The 26,900-nt window shown below is 42.5% G+C and overlaps 1 protein-coding gene across 1 annotated transcript in view; it reads right to left on the bottom strand.

Annotated features, from left to right (window-relative positions):
• Positions 1–20,084, bottom strand: part of LOC138611345 (disco-interacting protein 2 homolog C) — a 207,564-nt gene extending 187,480 nt beyond the window's left edge. The window contains exon 1 of the mRNA XM_069684400.1: positions 19,895–20,084. Within this exon, the coding sequence (XP_069540501.1) occupies positions 19,895–19,973 (79 nt within the window). The 5' untranslated portion in view covers positions 19,974–20,084. The remainder of the gene's footprint in view (positions 1–19,894) is intronic.
• Positions 20,085–26,900: the final 6,816 nt, after the last annotated feature.

Below are 26,900 nucleotides of genomic sequence, written 5' to 3'. Positions count from 1 at the left end.
TCCAACTTAATTCCCAACATGCACCAGTCTTTCAGCCGTTAGCTGATGCAGTTAAACTGGTTGTATGTTCTAGATTCTCTGCATAAAGTCTGTTTATCTGCGTACAAAGGATGTGGCACAACAGTGCTGTCACAACAGACCCATCAGCTGCATCGCCGCAGAGTCTTCTTAGCATGACATAATACTTTACAGTTCATGGCCCTCATCATATTCAAAGTGGGTCAGTGTTGTGTAACTTTGAAAGCATGTCTGTTATTGGCTGAAACCAGTCAAATTCACTCTGACACAACAATCTAGGGTCTTATGTACCATTTGGTCGTCCTGCAGTGTAGAGACGAAGCCTCAGACTGCGGACAACATGAGCCTGATGAGCACTTTCATATAGTCTCACTTACCGACTCTAGCCCCCCCCAGTTGCCTAGTTATGCATGAAAACAAACCAAAGGGGCCTGTGTAACATAACACACCGTTCACTCTCTTCCCAAAAGCGGACAATGGCTCATTTGAGGCAGCACAGAAAAGTCACATTGTTGAGGATTACACAACAGAGCGAGGAGGAGGTCATTTGATGCTATTGATGAGCTAATTTTTAGCCTGAAAGGAGCAAATGATGAAATCCTCATCCTTCCTTCCTGCAGAGACGGAACATCAGCTCAGATGTGAAGCAAGAGGGAGGGAGGACGTCTACATCATCCATCATGACCTAGTAAGCTGGACTCAACTCCAACGCTAGGAAGGGAAGACATTGACCCCCCCCAAATACACAGACAGACTCCCTTCCCTCTGTGCGATCAGACAGGCCAACAGATGACTTCAGTGAAAAAGGTTTCTGCCCCTTTTTTTAAGGGTCACAAGCTGCAGAGCTCAGAGGAGAATGGCTGCCACTCAACAAACACGAGAGCTTCTGATTTGCATGAGTGGCTCTTATTGTGTCTCCACTGTTTTCCCACCATCGAGGATAAAGTTGTTACAAAGTGCCCCACAGGTCAGGGGAAGCTGTAGTGAAAGTAGATACTCAGGAGTTAACACCAAATAGTGAAGAAGCAAACAGTTGATGGAGCCTCCATCAGTTTCGTGAATCAATTCATTGCTCTATAACCAAACCTGCCAGATACGTGCTGCTTCCATCGTCTCGCATGCGAGAACTTTCTGGTTTTTCTCGGTGTCAACGACATTCTGACGAACGAAAGGAGCATGAAAATAAAGTTTTAAAAATAATGGATCAGTTTTTGTAAGTGAAAGTAATGACTCCTTTTTAAACAGCAAAATACTTCCTGTCTGTTGTTGTAATTTTATTCTGTTACATTTTATTTATTTGTATTTATTCAACCTTTATTTAACCAGGACGGTCATTAAGAGTAAATCCTTATTTACCATGGCGGCCTGGCAAAAGGCAAAGCCTCTTGAGGGAATGGGGATCGGGCTAAAAAGGAAAAGTTAAAAGGGCAGCAGCACACATCAAAACATTCACAACATGCAGTACATACATGCACATGTCAATGACAAGGCCTTGGTAGCCATAAACTGAGATGCTTGTTTAGATAATCCAGTTAGGGATGTATCGATGCATCGGCTGAACATCGGAATCGGCCGTGTTGACAGACTTCGGCCCATCTGCAATGAGGTGGCATGCGCCGATGTTTTTATTACTTAACTGCTTTAATTGTGCAGTAAATTTTGCCCCATTTGTCAACAGAGCTGTCAGTCATGAGGCCACACCCCCTTTTTATAGCATATTAACTGCACACATGGTTTTGGGGGTTCGGTCAATAATGGAGTAAATTCTGTGAAACAGGTGTGAACGGTTCCATTTTTAAAGCCCAGTTCTTCTTCTGTTTCTACATTTAATTAATTTTTAATCCACAGAACTACGTCAGGCTGAGGTTCAGTGTTTTCCACTTCAGCAGGTCAAACTGGTGTGCTGGACATGTTCGATGTTGCAGCGGTTGATCTTCTTCCAGTAGCGTTTTCCACCCTGCCCCTCCACAAAACGTTCTATACACAACACTGCCACTGTTCTTTGGGTTTAAACTGAATTGTAATCTAACAGCACGAGCAGTTGGTGCAAAGTCATTTACGTGACTCCATAATCATCTCCAGACTGTTTCTCTTTGTTCATGTTGGTGTTGATTACACCGAGATAAATCCGCCCCCGGGTCGTGGAGCCAAGCCAACGACATAAAAATGCAAATGAGGTCCTCTCTCTGCTTGGAAAAAATCAACAGTCAAAAGGTGTCTGTGCTTCTCTACACGGTGAGATTTCAAGATTACAACCCCAAAATAAAAACACACAAAGATGCAAAGGAGGGAAAATAGCTGTTGAGAATGACGAATGCTTCCTATCAAAACATACACACAAATATCATCTAAGTGTAAACAGCTTCCAGCAAAAAAAACCTCTGAAATATTTCTCTTCTTTTTGTAAGTCCCCAAAAGGAAACCAAAGGAATATTTTCTGTCTATAAGAAAGAGATCAAATGTTGCCCTGCAGCCATGTTTGTGTCCACCTGATGAAAATGAAACCGCGTGTGCACGGGGAACGTTATTAATGACGTAGCGATCAAAACATCGTTACCGAATGACATCTGCGCCTTTCATAAGCTTAATAAACCGCGACAATCAATTAATTTACAGTTGGGACGTACGGAGTTAGACAGACAATATCTCCTCATTTCAGTACAATATAGGGCAGCTTGCTGGAGGGAGATCGCCAGGGAGCCGCCACTAAATGTATGTAGGGCTGGGTTTAAAAAAATCGATTTTTCCGAATCGAATCGATTCTCATTTGAATGAACGCAGCCGACTCAGCGCATCCCCCGAAACACGGCAGTGATGGAGACATGCCCGGACTTGTTTAGTGCACCTTCTGTGGAGACATCAGTGTAAATCAGATCGGAAATCGAATCCACCCTGTGAATCGGAATTGAATCGAATTGAAAAATCCATATCAATACCCAGCCCTAAATGTATGTAGCGGAAACAACGGCTATATACTCTGTTCCTCACTAGTTCAGTATCTTCTCGTCCAGATATGGTCACTTCTCGCTCAGACCAAACTATGACGGTGACGGCCAAAATTACAAACTCAAAAAGCTTCAAAACAGCAGCCTGCTAACCAATGGGTGACAACTTATATGCAGTCTATGCTCACATTAAAACACCTTGTGAGGTAACACTAAGGCTTTTGCACATATGCCAAGATATACAAATATTTTTCATGATTCTTTCTTATCAACCTGATGCTTTATCAATCAACCAGTACATGAACTGAACCTCTTGCCCTTTCTGTGTTGGCGGCATTGAGCAACATAACACCACAGAGTTAGAAACAGTTGTGTAATCAGCACCTGGCCGCCTCAGAAGGAAGTCACCACCAATATGAGGGAAGGGGGAGGTTTGTATTTGTTGAGTATGGAGGTAATTTTATTTACATACATAAAAGAAACCATCTGGAGTATTGTAAACCTCTAACGCCCCGCCAAGCCAGTCTTGGCTGCGCTCCAGACTCCCAACAGTCAGGTCCGGGGTCGGAGCCCATCGGTTAGAGAAGTGACGCGGTTTGTATACAAAGAGGGAGGCAGAGGTCGAAGTTCTCCAGCGGTTCCTCCTCTGTCAGTTTGAGCAGAGGCTGCCAAAGAAAGTCGAAGCCAAGTGTCTCCTCTACTGGATCAGTTTGACTTCTTTGAGCAGATGTGATGCCAGCCAGCTTAAGGGGGATTTTCAGTTCATGCAGGGACATGTATAGTTACAGATTCTTATAATTCAGCTGTAGAATTTATTGAATTTGTTTGACAGCAGTTTGAATGCAGTTGTGGTTTGTGGGACGTTATGTGTTTAGCTGTGAGTGTGGTCTCCTGCAGCCGCCTGTCTCTGAATGTTTGGACAGTCCATTCCAAGCAAGGAGGGAGATGTGAGAACGTTATGTTCATTTTCTTCCAACATGGTGGCGTGCATGTCGTAACCACTCTCAGACTTTCCATGACAGTTGCCGTGCAGATCGCCCCAGCTGTTTCAAGCCTCTTGGCCCGTGTGACAATCCAAGCAGCTCTGGAAACAACTGGTATGTTGCAGATTTGAAGACTGAACACACCACAGCAAGCCTTTCTGCAACAGTGTGTTTATGCACAGAGTTGGAGTGTGGTCTTGTTTTGGAAGGTGCTCAGTAAAATGTCATCCAAGTAGTACTGTAACTAATCTGCTATGCAACTTTTCTTGGCAGGCTTGTTGGATCTGCGCTGCCTTAAAGTTTATCACCCCGACATACGGAGAGACAAACAAGCAGCCAAACTCCCAACTGCCCAGGCCTCGACACAATGCCTCTCTTATCCTCCTCTTTAAAAGCCAACGACGTCTCATCTCCAGAGTGGTTTAAACCAGTTTGGAGAATTTTAAGCTGATTCTTCAGGATAAGGAGAGGGGTTTTTTTATGTTGTGTCACAGATGGAATTCATCACTTGTACTTTTTCTTTGCAGGAGCAGGCCGCCTGTGACGGATTCTGTTTAAAGCCAGAAATAGCTTCAGCGACAAGTTCAGTTTGATCTTTATACGGTTTTAAAAAGGAATGCAATTCACAATACAACCCTTAAAAATATCTAAATAGAGAACAAACTCTTAAACTGGCTGTAAACATACTGAAAACGGTACCTTATACTAGTTCAACCTTATGTTAGGAGCTCTTTCATACTGATGCATCTATGACCTGAGAGAGGAGGTTCTCTATTTCTCTACAGTTAAAGATATAAATAAAAAACTAGGCAGCTTTAAGTCACTAATGTATAGATATTAAAGAGCATCCTGATAGTGGAAATTCCCAATGATCCATTTATTTGAGGGGTGTTAATCCCAATCAGATGAGGCTAACAGTTAGCAACTTTAAGTTTCAGCTAAAAAGCATTATTTTTCATCTCAGATTTGAAAAAAAAAAAGACACAAATAAACACCGCTCTAAAGAAGACTCAGCAAAATCTTAACACAAGACTGGTTTAGTTTTGGCTTGGTATGCCCCAAAAATCGAGACACTGACTGTAAAACAAGTAAAACAGACCAGCTGATGTGTTTCCTATCAAATCCTTGAAGGCATATTTTACAGTTTATCCATGTGACATGTGTGACTGTAGAGACTGTTTACACAGAGGGAGCAGAGAGTGTCAGTATTTTGCTTGAGGACACTTCAACAGGCCCAGTGAGTTCTTCATATATCTTACTAGCTGTGACGGCCGTCCTGCTTGGTGTTTCCTTGTTTCTGTGTCCCTCTTTTCTCGATCATTGACTTTGGACATTTTGACTCCATATTGATCCAACAGCGTATCACTGCAGAAATAGGGACAACAAATAGTTACTCTGCAGTTTTGGTCTAATACGTAAGTAAAACGCCGAACTACATGCCCACCTCCCACTGCAGAGAATCATTAGAGCTGCGGAGAAAGTGTCAACAACCTCCTGCGTCTACTGAAGAACCTCGATGAGACACTGATTTTTGACCGGCTCTGTTCAGGTCCATTTGCTTTGTAGAGAAGGAGACCGCTGCACGTAATTCAGCTCCAGTTAAAAATCTCATGAACAAGAAACGCTGAAGAAACCACGACCCAAAAACAAGCTAACCACCTTAAAATGAAGCGGTGCTAATGTTAGCAGGCCCTCTTGATATGCTGGGTCTGGGGATTTTGGAGACTAAGACACCTCTGTGGATAATTCAGCTCACGTCAAAACCGTACGAACCATGACGCATATTAACATAAAAACAAGATGAGCTAAAATTAGCAGTAACTAATGCCAAGTCCATCCAAGAGCTATCTCTTTTGCCAATATCCGATATGCTGATATTTTCCAACCCTTTTTGCCAAATTTTTACTGAATTTTTACTCTTATTGTAGTGGCCAAAAACTGCCTTGAAGCAGACATCTTGCACCCTTCTATAAGCTGGTCACATGTCTGATCACTCAGGTTTCTGAGCGCACCTAAATGCAGCATCCCCCAAAAACACTGCAGTGAGGAAGACATGCCCGGACTTGTTTACTGCACCTACTACGGAGACATAAGTGATCGCAGACGGACTCTTTTTATCGTGTGTGCGTCCATGAATATGTGAGTTAGTTTTGCACTGATGTTTATGTTACCCTCTGTTAGCGTCGGCTCTGGCCACGAGTGTATTTTCGACTTGTTTGATGTTGTTAAGTAAAATGACGAGAATGTGAGCTAACCGTTAGCTAGTTAAGAGTTGTGAAAGTTGTTTAACTTCTGTTCATTAGCTCGAGTTTCTGTGACTCTTTAGTCTTTATTTGTATATTGTTGATAACTTCGTGCAAGCAGTGCGTTAATGTCGTAGCATTACGTCAAGCTTTTTTAGGGAATCATGGAGCATTTAGGCAGAATTAAAGCGCTGTTTTATCGGCGGAAAATATCGTCCGATGCCGAGATATCATTTTCAAGCCATAATCTGCATAATGTGCCGATAATATCATGCATCCCCAATCATGAATATAGGTATTAATCATAAAAAATATGGGGATTATATTTTTCCTTTATTCAGTGGTAAGACGAGAGGGGGGGGGGGTTGATTTGGTTTCATTTAATTACAGAAATGATGAGAAAGGCTGCAGAAGGAGACTCTGCAGGTGCATTGAGACCTCAGAGGAGCAAATTAATACATTTACAGAATTTGGCATCAAAGAAAATCAAACAAGGTCCCTGAAAGATGCATAACTAAGAAGTAAGAAGGATGAGATAAACTCTGAGAGTGAGCAGCAGTGGAGCTGCTGCCAAGGTTGAGGATCAAAATTGAAATCCAGCAGGCCTCGGCCAACCGCATCAATCACACGGGAGCTCCGTATCTCGTTCCTCTGCAGAGAATCTAATAAAGCTGTTCTATTTAAACGGATTAAGTGCCTCATTGTACGACTCAGGCTTACTAGTGTCTACTGCAGGCCCTGAAGTGCGACTTGCCCCCCTCCTCGTCTGGAGCAGGAACTGTGTCACCCTCGGGATCTTTAATTGTGAGTATTGTTCTCCAAGGAGTTCCAGACACAACAGTTGGTTTAAGTATGATCATGAATGGAGTCTGGAGAAAGTCCAGGACCCAAACCTGAAACCAAACTGAACACATTTCCAAAGTTTTCCAGATAAAAGTGGTTTTAGGTGTAAAAAAGACAAGCTGCATCTGGTGCAGGAGCTGGTGGTAATTACAGGGTCTGTCCAGGGTTAGAGGGGTCAGGAGGTCAAAGCTGAAACCTTTAACTGTTTGACAGAGAGCAGAGGAAACACATCATCCAAGGTAAATATTAGTGTTTGAGAAGAAAGACAGAAATGAGTTGTTTCCCTATCAATTATCCCAGTTAGAGGGCAGGGGAGGTGTCGCTTTGCTTCCCCCCCTCACCCCTAACGACCTCACACACGCCCTCCCTGCAGCAACGACAGGCGGGAAGTGGCAACGAGGGAAGAAACCAGGCGAGAGAGGGCTGAAAGTGCCTGTCTGAGCGGCTTAATGATGCAATCTGCCAGAAACACCCCCCCCCCCCTAAACCTACCCCAGAAATCACCCTCCCTCTCCCGCTCCAGCGATGACATCACCTCCCTGAGAAGCAGCATGGCAGGGCACAGTTGCAGGGCTGCATGCGGTCGTATGGAATATTTTCCAACAGCAGTTACATTAATTAAAGCTGTCGCACCAGCTACAGAGTGAACGCTTCCAACGTTACTGACGTCACGTGTTGTAATTCTCTCATTTTAGGAGAAAATGTGGGAGTGAAACTAAAATTAAAGCGTTTAAGGCTAATTTAAAATCTGTTTTCTATGCTCTCATGATGTAGCTCCATTGTGTATCCTAGCAACCATGCAAAACATATAAATATGATAAAGATTTTACTTCTTTATGAGCAAAATGCAGCATTTAGCAGTCAGTTTTTGTTACTTGCTTGTGCAAAACTGGAGGTCAAATTCATTTTCATCCATGTTACAGTGCAAAAACTAGAATTAGCGCCTTGCAGTTGTATGCCTCTGCCAGCCAGTCAAGTTACATTTCTGTCTGTGTCAGCTCTAGATGTTGGAGTTATTACAAAAGGTATTAAGTGTATGTTTTGGCGAAATGGAAGTTAATACTTTAGCGACCAGTGAATAGTTTCCCGTGAGAAATATGCTGCCCTCACTTGGAGACTATTTTTCCAGAGGAGGAGAGAGTACTGAAAAAGAGCATTGACACATGACGCAATTATCATCACCTTAAGTTCAATACGACCTTGACCTTTGGCCTCTTCGAGTCCATGAGGATGTCTGTGCCAACTTTTATTTTAATTAGTGTTGGAATTCTGAAGTTATAACCAGAAACGGGTTTTGGGAGATCACAGTGACCTCGACCTTTGGACTTTGATAACCAAAATCGAATCAGTTCATCCTCGACTCCAAGTGGACAATTGTGCCAAATTTGAAGAAACTCCCTCAAGGCGTTTACATACAGATGGACGGACAACCCGAAACTGTCTCCACTCAAATAACTGTTTTTAGGTTTCGACAGGTATCAAGAAAAGTTGTTGGCCTTGAATACAAAAAAATTATAATTAACAAGATAATTCTTGAAACAAGTAGATTTGAACATAAAAATGTTTACTATTTTCAGAAAGAATTGACTTTTAGGAGTTTTAATAATTTGGATGTTTTGGCATTTGCTTCACTGTTTATCTTAAAAACAAAGAATGCATGAAGAAACTCAGTGTAACTCTGTTGTCCAGAGCAGTGATGCGTTCAAATGCAGCCTGAGAGGACAGATGGGGAGTAACAAGGTTTAGCAGCAGAGTGAACTCTCCCATTCAGCCTGACAGGATTAACCCTACGCGGCCTCTCATGTCCGAGCTCATCGGGTGCGCTCTGTCTGTCGCATTAGCTGCTTACATAGACTGTATAAAAAGATGGACGACATGACAGCTCCCTTAAAGTGAAGCCAAAACATTTCGGGCGCCCCCTGCTGACTGGCTGCAGTATAGGTCATAAAGCCCGCCTACTCCATGTTAACAGATGAGTCAAACTATAAAATCAAAATACACGCCCAATAAGTTTTTCTCAAACATCCCGCCCCTTCCGCTAACCAAAACACACCTTTACCTTGTGGCCTTGACCTGTTGGACCCTCAGGAGGGCTCAGTCTGCAGCCGAACAGCTACTCATGTTGGTCTGAAGCAGATATTCACGCTTATGCAAAGTTCAATGACTGTTGTGTTAGTGTTAGTTACGTCTCCTTTTGCCATTCCTCCTCTACTCTCCTACTCGGGAACAGAACACTGCTGGAGCCCCATTTGTCTACAGAGCTGTCAATCATGAGGTCACACCCCCTTTTTATAGCATCAAATTTGTGAAAAAAATGCACACTTGGACATAAATCAGCATGATAAGAACTAACTATAATGACAGAAACCATGTTTGAGAAAAATTTATTTAGCGTGTATTTTGATTTTATAGTTTGACTCATCCCATCTGTTAACATGGAGGAGGCGGGCTTTATGAGCTATACTGCAGCCAGTCAGCAGGGGGCGATAGAGAGGGTTTGGTTTCACTTTTAGGCAGCTGTCATGTCGTCCATCTTTTCTATGACCCAAACCATCATCGTTTCCTAAAACTAACCAACTAGTTTTGTGCTTTAAAACTACCAAACACTGAACATTTTACAACATTAACCTGGACAGTGTTTAAACAACCGACTGTAGCCACTGTGACTTCAACAACTGATTCGTGGATTACCATTTGTAGCCTAGAGTTTGGCATTTTGGTTGCCACCATCTTGAATTTTTTGGAGCCAGACGTGACCTAATTTGGACAAGAAGGTGGAGCCACATTGCTGCCTGATTGAAAGGTCGCCTTCGTAGCCACCTGCCGATCGCAAGGTCGCCAAAAGCGCAGCCTTCTTTAATGCCTATTTTACCCCTAATGCAGGCATCATTTAAAAGAGGAACATCATGCTGTGTGTAAGCAGACTTGAAACAAGGAATTGAGACCATGAACTCATTCGGACAAGTTCTTATTTTTAACCCAGAGGAAAATATGATGTGAAACTTGATCAACAAAACAGAAATGTGAAGTGACTGCGTGTCTGAGATTGACAGTCGTGCAGCCCAAATGCCACCATATGTACTTTCCTACTCACCATATGTTTGGCGTAACAATCTGTAGGAAATTTACCCAGGAACCCCTCCTCCTCACTCAAACACCAAGACAAAAAAGTCATCTGCCAACAAATGAAGTTGTGTAAGAAGAGGCCTCCACATTAACTCTCACAACTGAGCTGCAGTTAATCCACAAAAGCAACTCCAACAACCATTACAGTCTGCGAATTGTAAACTCAGCTCATTAATCGTTGATTCTGCAGGAAAATACAGAGTTTTTATGATCAGCGCTCGCTCGCTGAAGCCAATTAGGTGATTGAGAGGCTTGTGCATCAGAAGCAGTAAAACCAAGCTCTGAAATCCGACATGGACCGGACTGACACAGGAGGCCCGGCTAATAAAATGCTGATTGGGGGTCTTCTGATTGCTCTAATGGCAGATGGAGCAGCCGGGGCCCATCAGGGTTTTTTCCAAATCGCCTGAGCAAGCACAAATGCCATCTTCATTCAGATCTCCAGGATAAAGAGGAGGAGGAGGGATCAGCTCTTATCTCGGACATGTTGGGAGGAGTGTTGAAATCTGGAGGGTTAAATGGTAAACGAGACGTAGAGAAATCTGCATCAAGTTTTCTTTGTTCTCATAATTAAATCCTTTAAAGTGACAAACTTCATTGTTAGAAGGCAGAACAACCTTAAGCTTGTGCTGATGCGGCCTTAAAGTTGATCTGATGGCATTTAAGTCAGGCTCTGAGTCGTGACTTTACATGAAATTAATGAAGGTGCTGTTTCAGGTATCAGACTGTGATGTTGAACTGTTGTCACGTTAACTTAACGGAGGGAACAAATGACTTTTTATGCTGTTATTTATCGAGTTTCTGTTTCCTGTCTGGACCTGCCTGCTGAGAACAGACAACCTAAAGCCGGCTGAAACAACAACCTGTCTGACCCGCTGACATTTCCAGCCCTCAGATTTGTTGTGCTGCGCGGTTGACAGCGAGGGCAGATGAATATTTATGCTGCTGCCTCCTGCGAGAAGCCACCCGGCTCTCAGAGAGGATGACAGCTGACGACAAACATGTGGAGCGACTGCCTCACGGAGCTGTGGGTCGCTCTGGCTGCTCATATCTCAACCTCAAAACAATTGGAATACCGGAAAGAAGCCATTGCTAGCTGAACGGCTAGCGGAAGCTACACTTAGCAGCGGTTGCTTTAGCAAAGCGATCCGTCAATCAGGAACTACTTCTCAACAAAAGTTGTGCTCTTGTAAAAATTGTGTTTATGTACAGCAGTAAGTTGTACCAGGCCAACAGAGACGATTAATACATTCACTGCCTCGTCTCGCTCTTTCTTCCATCAATATTAAACCTGTTGTCGGCAATAATGAACGCCCACGCTAGAATCAGTTGCAACCCGACTGGACAATTTAGCTTCTTCTGATTGGATGGTCAGTGGACAACATGCAGGCGCGCTGATTGGCTGGTTAGCTGAGGTCAAAATCTGTGCTTGTAGCTCGTAGATCATAGCTTGTAACTTCAGGTTCACACATGCACATTTGATATTTGTGTTACCTCAGACTTTGTGAAATCTCAAAGTTGAAAATATTGTGGCACAAATTCTAAGTCCACAAACACAAATAGTTTCTGCAGCTACAAAAACTCTTCATACATTTGAAATCACACAAAATATTTTCACACCTGCAAAACTACTTTCTTATGTGCACACAAAACGTGAAATGTAATTATTATTTGCAAGCTTTGAATCTTTTTGACCTTCGTTTGATTCCATAGTTCTGCCTTCGTGGACAGAGCTGCACATGCTCAGTCTTCTTTTTTCTTCTTCTGACGGGAATGCTTTAAACTGCTCCCTTTACGATGTCTCTGACCTTCTTGGTAACATCACACAGCCCAGAAAGCGGCGTGTTTATGATTTTTGTATGAAAAATAAAATGTGTTGAAATTACGTCTTTGTGTAGACCGGATTTAACCCACTGCTGCAAAATGACTTTGGAGAATTGCTGCAACAATCATCACTTTTATCACCCTTTCATTGCTAAAATGAACAATTTATCATAATTATAAAACAAACGTGTTTCTGACACGTTTGAGCCGGTTGAAAAGCGGCTGAAATGAGATCTTAGACGTTCAGAACTGATTTCACCTGTTTCAACTGAACTTTAATGTTGAAATCCCGGTTGGTGCTCACTGAGTAATAACTCTCTCATACCCCTTTCCCACCTAAATTTTGCGTGTTGACATGGGTTTTTCAGACCCGGGAAGACTCGCTTAGATGCCGATTGTCTCTGTTCCCATTGCCAGTGAAGTATACTCCTGTCGGCCTCTTTTCTGCAAAACGCACCGGAGACAGGGTTAGTAAACAGTGAAGATGTTACGGTGGTTAGGTCTTTATTGTATCTATTACTCATTCAGTCTGTGTATCAAACTCGGCGCCGACAAATTTGGAACGATGTTCGAGCGCTGCTCGGACAGAATTTGTAGGTGAGATGTCGAGGAGTCGGAGAAGTTACCGACGGAGCAAAGCATCGCGCCGGAAAGGGGGCAGAGGTTAGCGTATCGACACGGGTTTTGTGTTCCCATCAATGCCGATTGGAGCCAAGGCGATAATGACCCGGGTCTGAATGCAGATTGTAACCTTTCCCATTAAGCAGAAAAGCCGGGTGTTAGCAGGTTTTTTGACCAGTGGGAGAGTGGCGTCAGTGGCCTTGTCCACCACAAACAGAGTTTCATAAAGAAGAGGAAGAGGCCACTCAGGGAAGAGAAAAGAGCTGCAGCAGGATGATGTGCATACAACTGAATTGGTGTCTGTGGATAAAAACATTGTTGGCGTTCTGGGGAATCCATACCGCTGCTGTTTGGTGAAGAAAACATAGCTTTTATTTTGTTTGTATTCCTTGAGTAGAGAGTTTTACGTGCTCTTGAGTGTGCTGAGCCAGTTTTATTACCCTGTGGGGCTTTTGAAAACACATAAAATAAGTGAAAAAAACAACAACTTTGGTGCTCAGAAAAGATTCACCAACATTACAGCTGTTCGTCTGGTTCCTGTGTTCAGCTCGAGAGGCTGATGTCACCTCAGTGGATCAGCAGTGCTGCTCACATCAGCCTCAGAGACTGTCTTTAACAACAGCCGCGACTACAATAAAGTGACAATTTCAAGTGGATATATCTCCGGCGGGAGTCAGGTGAGGACAGCAGTCGATTTCCGTGAAGTGACTGTGTGCCTGGAATCTTCAATCACTGTTCATGTTGCTCGAGGGAGCCGACAAGGAGACCACGTATGAATTTATGGTCCTGCTGTGTGATAGAGGCTCCGTGCCACTAAAGCAGAACAAGCCTCCCGCCATCCCCACAGGTCATAATCTCCCAGGAAGCAAGAGAGAAAATAACATCTCCATGGCAGCTGCCGGTCCAAAGGTGAGACGCCAGGCGACCACAGGACAGCAGGCACAGACGTAGTCTTTAAATTCAACACTGGATTACTGCAAGAAGGAAAAAGGTTCACAAAGAAGCAAAACCATCAGCAGGAAGTCGCATAGGGATGCAGAAGTGAGTGGAGGCCTCAGGGGTTGATGGGAAATGTAGTCTGACTTTGCTATAAGGTAGAACTAGCAATATCAATGATGTGAAATAGAAGTTAATAATTACAAACATGATTTCAAGCGCTTGATGTTGTTTTTCTCTTTCACTTTTACGTCCATCGAGGATTTCACAGCCTTTACCTGTGATACAGCCGCTCCAGTAGAGCCGTCATTCGGTGAGCGTTTGCTTGCTGATATAATTTCTGGTCAATTTCTGTGAGAAAATTAAAAGTGTACAAACTGAATGAAACCATGACAGCTAACAGTTTTCAGCACAGAAACATGAATAAATGATCACAAGAAGACATCGAGTGTTGGATTTATTTACGTCACTGAGTCGCACCAGATCTTAGAGTTCTCATTTACAGTCAATGTCCCTGATAAGGCGTGTGTCCAAATCCTCAGCGTTTGGCACGAAATAATCTGTTACATGCACCCATCCAAAGGTCGGGCCGCACCCCGTTTAGACCGCCTGCTAACCAATAAAAGACGGACAGAGTGACAGCAGGCTTTGCTTGTTGCTGCTGTATCGTCCTGTCGCTACATAACCCAACAAACAGATTATTTCTGGACCTTTCTGATGACTCAAAGTTTGAAGCAGCAGATAAAAGTTTTTAAGCGCTTTGTAAATTATTTCATGTCAATGTCGGCGCTTTGTTTAATTAGTCTGAATTGATCATGGTTATGATGGTGTGCAGCTCCCACCGCTTCCCTGGGTCCTCGTCGTTCAAACGAACGCAAGATTTTCAGTCGTCTGAGCAGTTCAGTTTGGCAGCATCTCACCTTGATAAAACCTCAGCCCGCACTGAAGCTTTCCCAAAGTCTGAGGCAGCTAAAAGAAGCATCTTGGTACTGGTACAATCCTGCACATAACTGTCTGCTGGAACTGCAATCTGGTCGCAGTGGTAATGGAGAATAACCCACGACCCTGTCAGCTGACAAACTCGAGCAGAGGCCTCTGAAGTGGAGCTCAACCCAACAGACATGACAGCGAACAAGCGCAGTTATGTTTTCCTTAAAACCTCTCTGAGCTCCGATCAGCTGGAAACCAGTGAACCGAGACGACATGCGTTAGGTGAGATGCATTCTGGGAACCGACCCCGCAGATCCAGGAGGGCTTAGATCCACATTTACAGCTACTCCCGGAGAGAAAACGCCGCTTCTGTGTGCCCGAACGAGGCAGATAAATCAAACACCGGCACCGGAGTCTGTTTCAAGTGAGAAGAGAGCGTAATTATCAGAAGTGAAGCAGCAGGGAGACGTTTCTGCTCCGCCATGAACGCAGAGAAACAAAGAGAGAAAGATAGAGACTGCTCAAGACCCTGCAGAGGAAACTTATCAGGACCAGATGTGACTGAAGGAAGGAAGAAACCGACAGTTTCAACATCATTTCACTTCATGACAGGATGAAACAATTAAATCGCATACTAGAATAACTTTTGATACAGTTTCAAATGTTACAGCGACTCTGTTTGAGCTTGAACACGCCCCCTGCTCCACATACTTAACACCATGCATCATAGTAAATGGAAAATATCATCGTGTCACAAATCAAGACGTTTGAAGAATTCTGTTTTCTGATGTTTTAAGCACCGATGAAGAACGATTAATAAAGAGAAAAGTCATTAGCCCAAACTAAACATGTATTTTAAATGAATGATCAATCAGCGTGACCAGCTCGTGGACGTTCACTTTTTGAAAGGAAACCTCACCGTCTCCTACTTCCTGTTGGCAAACACATCCTCCCGCCGTGTGCGCGACAGGTGTAGCTGCTAAACGTTAGCAGCCAACCGCTCCGTGAACGGTCAGTTTATGTAGCCACAGTGTTGAAGGTAAAATCTCAATTTTCATGTAAATAAATGTTAAGTCACTTTCTATTGCCGAATGAGTGATGCGTTTTCCATCAGCCAGCAGTGGTTGGTCTGCCAGAGAGGGTAGGCGGAGCTAAGCGGCTGCTTTTCTGCTCTCTGTAAGTGTTGCGAGTAAACAGTAATCTACTATGGCTGAACAAACAAAGAAAAGATGGATGACTACAGATACAACTTCAACAAGAAGTGAAAATCCAAAGAAAAAGAAACAAACTCGACGCTCAGATGAAGCAAACAGTCTGAAAAGGAAAGCGACCGTCAGCCAGGAAAATCAAGAGTTACAACCGGAACAAAGGGAGCCAGCCGTAGACGTCTGGTTAAATTGGGAAGTGTTCTCCCACAATTACCGATTATGGCCAGAAGGTGGCGCCCACTAGAATGAAACGAGATCGTTACTTTAACCAGCACTTGGCCAAGGTGTCGCTGATAACGGGAATACACACGCCCAGAAGCCGCCTCACATTACTGAACGTCATCCCGCCGACGCGATCCGTGACAGCAGCAGCATCAAGTGCTTGTTCACAGTTTACAGGCAGGTGACACAGACTCTGCAGCTCAGCAGTCAGTCCACTCTGCGCTCTTAGCAGCCGCACTCTTCCTGTGGACAAGTCGGGGACAATAAGAAACTGGCTTGTTTTCCTGTTGCACCAATGAACAATAAAGAAGCAGAAGTGTTTTTGTCAGTTTGCATCTCTATCGCACGTCCTACACGAATGGTTGCACTCCTTACGCTCAATAATCGCTTCGGTATCAATCCAGCAAACGGAGATTGGTGCATTAGTCAGAATAAAGCGAACTAGGCTACTTGTTTCTTTCTCAGGAAAGTGGAGAAATTACTTTTAATAAAATCTGCAGACTGAGACATCTTCAGCTGCTTGTTTCGCTGCAGGAGCAGGACGATGACTTCACATTAAAAGAGAGGCGGTTCTGAGGATCAGAGAGAGAGAAGGTTTGGCATGAAGAGACGTGAAAGCATCACTTTGCTGATGAACAAACAGCCTCCTGCTAAAGCAGCTTTGCTTAATTACAATGTGGGTAAAGATGTCTCGACTGTTTATTCAGACGCTGCCAAGAAATCGGGTTTTGCTTAAATGCATGTAAAAGTCTGAATCTGCCGTGTTTGCTAAAAATGAAACTTCTGCTCAAAGATTGTTTCCCTTTCTTAAACCAACCAGACTGTTTAACAGTTTTTAGTCCGAGTACTTAAGAGACGGATTCTTTCACGATTCAGCAGCGATTGTAATAAAAAATGAATTAAAAAAATACAGAAACATGAGCATCAAATGTCTCGTTGCTTATTAAGTTACATTTAAATGTTTCGCTTCTCAAGCAGAACAAGAACCAGGAATGTGAACTTTTCCGGGACTGTTTTTTTGGTGGAAGAACACGCTGCAGAAATGAGCGCCACCTACAGACACTGTGACAAAAAATACGTAATCATGGCCACGCCCACAGTGTTTGATTGACAGGCGGTCTATGGGAAGAAAAGCAACATTCACAAGAAAAAATACAGATGATACAACAAAGAGATGCTGCAGGTTAGGAGGGGTTAGTCTGGTGTGCATTTCACTGTGTCGTGTGTGTGTGTGTGTAATCTGCAGTGTGTTGAGGTGGACAGCTTGTTATCTGGGCTGAACTGCAGAGCTTAATATTCAGCCAGCAGCCAGATTAGATAAGGACAAACCTGTCAGTCTGCAGCCGCAGGGAAACACACTGATGGAGAGACAGTGCGGGGGGCTGCAATCTGAAGTGTGTGTCAGCATGCTCTTCTGTCTCTGTGAGGACCAACTTGAGGCGTTTTAAGACCCTGATTTTAAAGTGGGGACATCATCTCCATCCCCTTAATGACTCACAGTCCTCACGAGGAGGACTGGTGGCCAACAGGGTTTTACCTTTAGTGGTACAGAGGCTAAAATAAGCCTTCCTCCTGATCAAGAAGTGGACTGAAATTAAATGTTCTTCAGGTATATCGCACAACCCCAGCGGTTATATCGGCGGCCCATAAACAGAGGCTACAGTCCTCGATGCAGCAGCCCCGGGTTTGACTCCCAACCCGGGCACCCGAGCTGTCTGCTTCATCATTTTTCCTTTATATAAAAAAAGATGCGTGTTGTCTGCTCGTGCACCAACGGAGAGTTTATTTTTGTGTGCATCCTCTCGCGTCACTCCTCTCGCTGTGAAATAAAGCAGCAGGCTCAAACCTCTGAGGAGTAAACACGTGCTGCGCTGTGAGGATGTTTTCCACCTCCAGACGACCACTCAGCACTAATATCCGTAGAGAGGTGGAGGAGGAAGGGGTGGAGGAGTAAAACGCCTTGCTCAAGGGCTACTTAACAGGACATGTGGTCCCTGAGAGGCTGCAGTGACACCTGACTGTTGATAATGTTATTTTCTGCCGCCGTTTCCCCCCGCGGCGAGGGGCTCCGGAGGAGGAAGGGATGATGCGTGGAAATCAGAAAATTAGGTCAAAGTCTGCGGGATGCAGGGAAGCTTTGCATTGGCTGCCGTCGTGCATTTACACCGTCAGCTAAGCATGTAAATAATACAACGGGGCATCTGACCCCATTTCCCCCAAACGCACTTGTTTACATACGAGCAGCTCGGAGCTGGCAGCTGAGCTTTCTACCACCAAAAAGAGGAAAAAAGGAATGTGTGTCACTTTTTTCCCCATCATCCTCTCCCCCTCTTTTTTCTCTCAGCTCGGATGCAGATCCCTCTAATTCCTACAGCAGCAGCAGCAGTGGAAACATTAAAATGCGATGTGTGCATTTGCAGTCAGCTGTTAAAATCACTTCCTCTCTCGCCTTCCTTCTTTCTTCCTTTCTCTCTCCATACATGGCTGAGCACCGTGAAGCCTCCAGACTGCATGAGAAACAGGGAAAACACTGCTCGCAGGCAGCTGAAATATGACACTATGATACTCTCCAGGCTGAGAGTGAGTCTGCAGCAATGTGACATATCAATCTGAAAAAGAAGAGGAGGAGGAGGAAGAGGAGGAGGAGGACAGGAGCTAATGAGAAAATCAATACCAAGGCTGCGTTTCAGCATCTCGCAAAAAGAAGCCTGTATATGTTGTGGTGTTATGGAAAGAAGCTGCAACAGAATGGAAATCATTCATCCCCTCCACACGCTGCCGGGCTGCAGTGTGTCATGTGAAAGCTGTGCCTGCTAACAGCTGCACACTCTGTGCACATAATCTGAGCAGCATGCAGGCCTCTGCTGAACGGGGTTTTCCAGGATGACAATGAGAAAAAAAAAATCTTCTTATTGACAAAATGTCGATGTAGCATTGCTCTGATGGTCCCGCCGGGGGCTTTACTGTCCCTCTGGTGCTCAGGAGAGAGTTTGAAGTGTGCTTTATGGTTGTGTTTATCTGCTATGATGGAAAGATTAGTCTACTGATCAATAAAAACTGCTACTTTAAACACCAAGTTCAGTTAAAAAGGCTACACTACCTCTGGCTCCAGCTTTCTGAGTGTGTGCATTTACTCAGTTTTTATAATATTAAACTGAATTGGGACACATTTGGCTCTGGGAACTCCAAACTATTATTGAACACCCAAATTTTAAGCCTAATTTGCTACTCTTCTCTGTTTTATACGACTTCAACTGAATATTTTTGTGATTGCAATTTGCAAAAAGCAATTCAAGACATTAAATTGGGCTCGGGACAAGGAAGAGGGAGATAGCCGATAGATGAATCAATAACGAAAAGTTAAAAAGTTCTGAGGTTTTGTTTGGTGCAGTGAAATGATATCAGGGTTAACATAGTGCTTTATGTCATTTCAATCGTGTACTGTACTTCTATAATTATTCTATCAAACCTGGTGCTAATAAACTACTTAATTTTATATCTCTAAGAAAATCTTATTTCTGTGAAAGTGTCAGAGAAAATAAAAAAGCGAGGCGCTGAAACGGGATTTAAAGTTTCTTCTTTTATATTTGTAACCTTCATTTAAACAGGCTTGATGCTATGTTAGTGCAATAATCTTCTGTGACTTATCATGAGAATGCTACAGTGCTTCCAAACATGATAACTCTGTTTCCACTACACTGCCACACCACCGAACACACACCATCTCCTGCATCCAAATCACAGCCAGATTAACCAAAGCAGTCACTGTGGCAGCATGTATGTGTGCGCGCGTGTGTGTGTGCGCGTGAGATATGGAGATACGGACTTGAACTTGTGGCACTTGGACCACAACACTTTTCCTCCTCGCAGCTCAAACTCTGTGCCGGTCCGTCCTCTCAGAAGAGACCGACCAGCAGCGACCCAAACACCCACAGAGCAGCAGCTACGGAGCCGGGCACAGCCGCCGAGCTCAGCGGGGAAATTCAAGTACTCACCCTCCGATAACTCCAGCTCCAGCTCGGCCAGTTTGGCCCGCACCTCCGCAGGAAGCGGCACCGGGTCCCGGTCCGCCATTCCGCCGTTAGAAACCGACTTAAATCTCTGTTTTCCGTCTTTTTCTCCCTCGTTTTTCTCTCCAGGCTTCTCCTCAGACCCCAAAATATCCAAAGTCAGTCAGACTGTATCCGTGTGTGTCGCACTCTGTGCGGCAGCAGCAGCGCTGTTAGCTCTCCGCACACCAGCGTCAAGCTAGCAAATTCATGACGGTACTATTTCCGGTGTTAAAATACAAAATAAAAGCCAAATAAATAGATCCAGTATTTTTGGATTATAATATATCAGGGGTACTTAAGCGCACATATTGCATCTATGTCATTTTCCCTTTTTATTTTCTCCTTATATCTTCTTCTTCCTCCGCTTTAGACCTGCCTTTAAACTATAAAGGAAACTATAACCGTTATTTTTTAGATCAACCATTATTATATCAGAGTCTGAATTAAACCCATTTGTTTTTTTAGACTTTGATGTTAATTAATACAGTACTCGTCAATTCAGTCAGAATAATGGGATCAGAAGTTAAAACTGTAATTTTTAATGCAAAATAACAATAAAGGTCATATTATGAATTCCTATCTTAATATTTGAGGAGGATGAGCGTGGCTTAAAAGTCACTGATCGGAGGACATCGTGATTAAATGTTATTTGACAATGGGGGACCTTTAAATGACAAACTTTTAAATAACTACTTAGAACTTTATCACAAGCCAAACATAGAAAAACAGGTTGGTTGTTGTTTTGAACTCATTTTGACATTTTTCAAAGAGTTTTTCACCCAACTAGAAGAAAAGATGTTTTTTCATTGTTTATTACATTGTTCAAATTAAAAAGATGACTGAATGAAGCAGTAATGTAGTTTAGTCTTTTAGAAAGACCAGACCACCAATAAGACAGTCAAACAAGCCGCATACTAAAATACACAGAGTTTGTAAACATGCTTATTGTGATTATTTGACTCAACGTTGAAAGACTTATCAGTGGTCTGTTCTGAGGTAGCTATGCAGACCCTAATACTTCTTTTGTATTAACTGAACTCCTCTGTGCTTTTATTTTGAAGGTAAAGACATCCGTCTTCCTGAGCGACGCTTGTTCATTATGGCTGACTTCATGCAGCTCGCAGGTGGACTTGACAGTAGGTGACTTTGGCCAGAGGAAAACATCTTGAACTGAACACAGAGAGGAGAAAGGTTTTCTTTTCATCCAAACTGGTTTTTCTGTTTCTCCGTTTTTCGAAGCTGCAGCTGAATTTTATTAAACTGATTAAATATCACACCATCAGAGGGCGCCAGACATCCATCTATCCATCTATCTATCTATCTATCTATCCATCCATCCATCCATCCAGCCATCTATCTATCTATCTATCTATCTATCTATCTATCTATCTATCTATCTATCCATCCATCCATCCATCCATCCATCTATCTATCTATCTATCTATCTATCTATCTATCTATCCATCCATCCATCCATCCAGCCATCTATCTATCTATCTATCTATCTATCTATCTATCTATCCATCCATCCATCCATCTATCCATCTATCTATCTATCTATCTATCTATCTATCTATCTATCTATCCATCCATCCATCCATCCAGCCATCTATCTATCTATCTATCTATCTATCTATCTATCTATCTATCTATCTATCCATCCATCCATCCATCTATCCATCTATCTATCTATCTATCTATCTATCTATCTGTCTGTCTGTCTGTCTGTCTCTCTATCTGTCTGTCTGTCTGTCTGTCTGTCTGTCCCTCTATCTGTCTGTTTCTCTGTCTGTCTGTCTGTCTGTCTATCTGTTTCTCTGTCTGTCTGTCTGTCTGTCTGTCTGTCTTTCTATCTTTCTGTCTGTTTGTTTGTTTGTCTGTTTCTCTGTCTGTCTTTCTATCTATCTGTCTGTCTGTCAGTCAGTCTGTCTGTCTCTCTAGCTGTCTGTCTCTCTGTCTGTTTCTCTGTCCGTCTATCTGTCTGTCTGTTTGTCTGTCTGTCTCTCTATCTATCTGTCTGTCTGTCATTCTATCTATCTATCTATCTATCTATCTATCTATCTATCTATCTATCTATATATCTATCTGTGTCTGTTTCTCTGTCTGTCTGTCTATCTATCTATCTGTCTGTCTGTCTGTCTTTCTGTCCATCTATCTATCTGTCTGTGTCTGTTTCTCTGTCTGTCTGTCTACCTATCTGTCTGTCTGTCTGTCTGTCTGTTTGTTTGTCAGTCTGTCTGTCTGTCTTCCCATCTATCTGTCTGTCTGTCTGTCTCTCTATCTGTCTGTCTTCCCCATCTATCTAACTTTCTGTCTCTCTAACTATCTATTTGTCTGCCTGTCTTCCCATCTATCTGTCTGTCTGTCTGTCTTCCCATCTATCTGTCTGTCTGTCTGTCTGTCTGTCTCTCTATCCATCTGTCTGTCTGTGAATGTGTTGTTATAGCATTAAGAAGCCCCAACAGGGTGATGCTGGTTGTAGCTAACCCTGCTAAGGTTTGTTTTTCATATAGATTAGCTTAGCTTAGCACAAAGACTAGAAACAGGGGGAAACAGCTAGCCTTCATCTGTGGCATGGGACTTTAACAGGGACTATTCCTTGGCTGGGAGCAGTGACTTCCTCGACGGTTGTTGCCAAACAAAGTATAAAATGTTAATTACTGAGTTTAAGATATGATAATATATATATATATATTTTAATTAGCACAGAGCGAGTTGGAATATTTCCCCCTGTTTCCAGTCTGTTTTTGCTGAGATAAACTGACTTGGTGTCGGCCAGAGCAGCGTATTTAACACTCTGCAGGGACACAAAGGAGCATGTGGCTCAAAATATCAACTTTTTTATTTTAAGGATGAATACATTACTAACATTGTTTGGTCAGTTGATTAGTTGATTACTCCACTATTCATTTAAGTTTAATAAAAATTTGTAGCAAAAGAAGTTGTATTTGTTTGACTTCACTTCAGGTTCACCTGCTGGCTTTACTCACGTCTCATCATCTTCATCAGCTGAAAGAGCAAGCGCTGGGATGTGGTGAAAAGCTGTTTAGTTCTTGCCTTGAGGATGCACCTGAAGAGAGTATACCTGGTGATTTAAACAGCAGTCGCCCTCTTTTCTTAAATATTATTGAACTTTTGGCAGAAGATACTCTTTTAGATGAGTTGGCAAAATAAAATATGACTTCTTTTTCAGCTTTTTAATTCTTTATCAGGCATCATTTTATTCTACATTTGTAGGTTTGAGCCTGTCATTATATAGTTTACATTAATACGTTTTTAATGTCATAACTGTGAGTAATGTTCAGCAGCAGCAGGATAGTGGTGATAGAGGGGAAGCGTCTGCTGTGAACACACTGCCATCTTGTGGACGTTCACTCTCAACAGGACCAGCTGAGGCTGAATTGAAGCCTTTTTGAGGATTAAATATGATTTAAAAGATCTTTTTTTTTACACTTCCATGACAGTGTACAGGTGTATATAACAACGAAGGAAAACAAGCATTATCGTTCCAGTGAATCATATATAAACGCTCATATCTGAATGTTTCTCACTCTTTAAGTTAACATCTTAACCAATGATTAAATCTGTGTTTAATGTGTGTTTGAGAGTTAGCTTGTGTGGGTAATGCTTAAATCTGTGTTTCCTTTTGTCAGCACAGTCACATTTTGCCTTTGCCACCTTGTTGTCTGAAACTGGAAGTGCATATGTGGAGGACAGGGTGGGTCAGGCAGGTAACAGTGTTCAGGGCTGGTGTATGTAGTGAGAGGTTGACGAGGGAATGAGGTGCAGGTGGGAGGGAGGTTCAGGTGAGGGGAATTCAATTCAAACGTTTACTAAAGCATCAAAAATTATCGAGGTTTCCCCTCATTTACAAAGATGTGTAGATACAGAAAACAAACAAGGACAATTCTCAGTGAAAACAACGCACACTGAGACAGGCACGTGCTGGGGGGTGTGTGTGTGTGTGTGTGTGTGTGTGTGTTTGTGAAAGTCTGTCTGTGTGGCCCAAAATAATAATAATTTAGATCTACTTTGGTCGGTCACATGATCCACGACGTGCCCTCACTGCCCTGACGTGCCCTGTAGCTAAGCGCTGCTAAGCTGCTAGAGACGACCACTGCTAGTCTCGCTAAACCGAAGAAGACCCGAGGGAGGAAACAACTGGTCCGGTGAGTAGGTTTTGCAGCGGTATTCGTTTGTGCACGGTGTATTCTTGTGAGTGAGTGAGTTTACCACACACAGCGTGCTGTGGGGAAAAAGTTTGTCAGGCTTCTTTTTGTTTCTGTTTCTCTTGTCATGGGCAAAGTGCATTAGAGAGATGTCATGTATTATTTTACTGTCAAGCAGTGTTTTTCCTGTTTCTTGAGGCAATGAGGCATAGACTGTTATTTCACTAAAACTATGCAATATGCATATTCACATAATTTTGGACTATTACAGTATAAATACAACAACAATAACAATTAGAAGAATTTAAATTGTGATTTTCTCAACCTATCATTTAAACATATCAGTACTTTATAACATTTACTCACAAATTAAATATTATATGCACACAAAATATATAACTTTTAGAACCTTGCTGTCTTGCGCAAAGTGGATAGTCAAACTGAATAAAATCACAAAAATATTTAAATACATCATTCAATTATTTTTTACTTATTATTAGCACTAGGAATAATAAAGGGCAGATTATGAATGGATTAAATTCGTGGCTATACAGTACAATTCTTGAAAAGGTATGAAATGTCACTGTGATGTGTAAAAAACACAGAGACACACAGAGAGACACTGACAGACACAAACAGAGACACAAACAAACAGACAGACACAGACAAACACAGACTGAGACACAGACGCAAACACAGACACACACACACACACACACACACACACACACACCCCTCCTCTATTCTCTTTCTCCCATTATTAATGTTCCCCTTTCAGTTACAGTTACAGTTAGTTATATATACAATATGAATACATGTCTGTTAATAAATACAGGATGAAACATTTCATGTTGAAGTCATGTTTGTGTCAAAACAATTGGTTGCATTTGGTTTTACTGAGGTTAGAAAACAAAAATAAAGCTGTGAAATTAAAATAAAGAGGTGTCATAATTCATTAATTTTTGTCCTCCAATTTGAGTAAAACTGAAAAGCAAGGACTCCAGGAAGAGTAGCCACAGTTAAACAGTCCAGTGTCTAATGGTGATCTAAATTCAACTTAATACATTATCTTCATATCACAGCTTGAATTATGGTTTTGTGGATAAAGGCTGTACCTCCACCCCTCCTTTATTCTCTTCCCCCCATTAATGTTCCCCTTTCAGTTAACGAATGAGCAACTTGTTCTGTTAAGTTCAAGCAGTCAGCCTTGGCTGCATCTTGTCATGATCACATAACACTTGTTTAATCAGCTACTATCTATCCCATGCCCTTTTTAGTGTCTACACTCTCAGATCAATACAGCCCACCTCCAGCAATATCAGCAGCAGCAGCCTCCTCAGCAACCCCTTCAACAGAAGCTGTTCAGTGTACCCCATCAGGTAAAACATAGACTACTTTTGCTTTGCACTGGCCTCTAACAAATATATGAGGTGTGGACAATGATATGGTATGTTGTGATTCCATGTTACATTCTTTATGAATATGGGTTGCTACAATTCAACCAGTTATATTGTAAGGTATGTTTCTGTATGGTGTTTCAAATTCGTGCTCCATGTGCCCCCTTTTAACTTTGAGCACCTGCCCCTCCAAAGGTCTCTGCACGGCCCTGCCTTTAGATATAAAAGATATTTATAATTGCTTGGTTGAAACAATTCGGTAAGTTGCAAGAGGTGTGAGAGCTTTTGATTGTCAATAAGGACCAACGGTGGGGAAAACCTGTTTTTATAGCTTGATGAAAATAATCTCTAAAACACAGATGGGTGGTGTTTGTCGTTTAAAACATGATGCTCTTTTTATTCCAATAAAATGGGCATCAATTTTTTCTGTGGGGTCATTTCCAGGTCCCAGACCTGCACTGGGATTCCTGTTGTATCTCTTTCCAAGGGGAGACATTTGGGGTTTTAACAGCACAGTGTGGTCTAGAAAAGAAAGATACTGACTGATAAGGGGTTAATAGTTCATCTTGGGTTGAGTTTTTTCTAAACAAAGAGGAGGTGATAAAGGAGAATTAAAGATAATAGCTTAATGGTCAGGTACAGATGCTTCTACTAAATCCTATTTCATCAGCTATACTGTCCTTGCATTTGAGTTGCTGGTATTCAAAGCGAGACAGTTAGCGAACAGCTGTGAGTCCTCCGAAAAGCACAAGGCGTAACTTTTCTTGATATTTAACCTGTTTGATCATATGTTTAAATTTCTTTACTACTATAGAATCAATAATCATGGTATAATCAGCTAAGGTTAATTTTAAGGATATGTATTGTCTACTCCTCTCCAGGGTCTTGTGCATGATGTACTGTTGCTCCTTCTGTCCTAGAGAGATAGTTGGTGGCCTTGTCTGGGCTGAGAGCTCCAGGGCAAGGGGTAAACTCTAGATAGTCAGGCAGCTAAAGTCATAACAATAACACCTTGCTTTGTCTCTGTGAGAAGGAGTTCTTTCAGTAATGTTTAACATACTCTGTGAACCTTGAGTCTGTGTCAGTCAGCTAGACAGCTGCGTTCTGTGTAGTACTGGTCTGACCCAGCTCGAGTTGTTAATTGCTTTTACTCAATTATTATTATTCTTCAATTAAAAGACATCAAAAGACAACTTTGTTTCCCTGAGAACTTTATTGGTCTCGTCATCAGAAAATTGCCACCACAATGAAGAATTCACACTTTTGTAAAACTGCAACAAAACACAAATTGCATACTTAATTAATAAAAGTAAAGATTACAAACAATAAGGCACAATGTAAGGCCACAAATCTTCAGAACTAAAAATGCTGAGTCACACTGCT

Source organism: Semicossyphus pulcher, unplaced genomic scaffold (assembly GCF_022749685.1).
Source record: "Semicossyphus pulcher isolate SPU_LCO1_2020_fin unplaced genomic scaffold, fSemPul1.0.p SCAF_7, whole genome shotgun sequence".
NCBI lineage: Eukaryota > Metazoa > Chordata > Actinopteri > Labriformes > Labridae > Semicossyphus > Semicossyphus pulcher.
The sequence above is the reverse complement of the archived record's forward strand: the minus strand, read 5'-3'. Positions and strand labels throughout refer to the sequence as shown.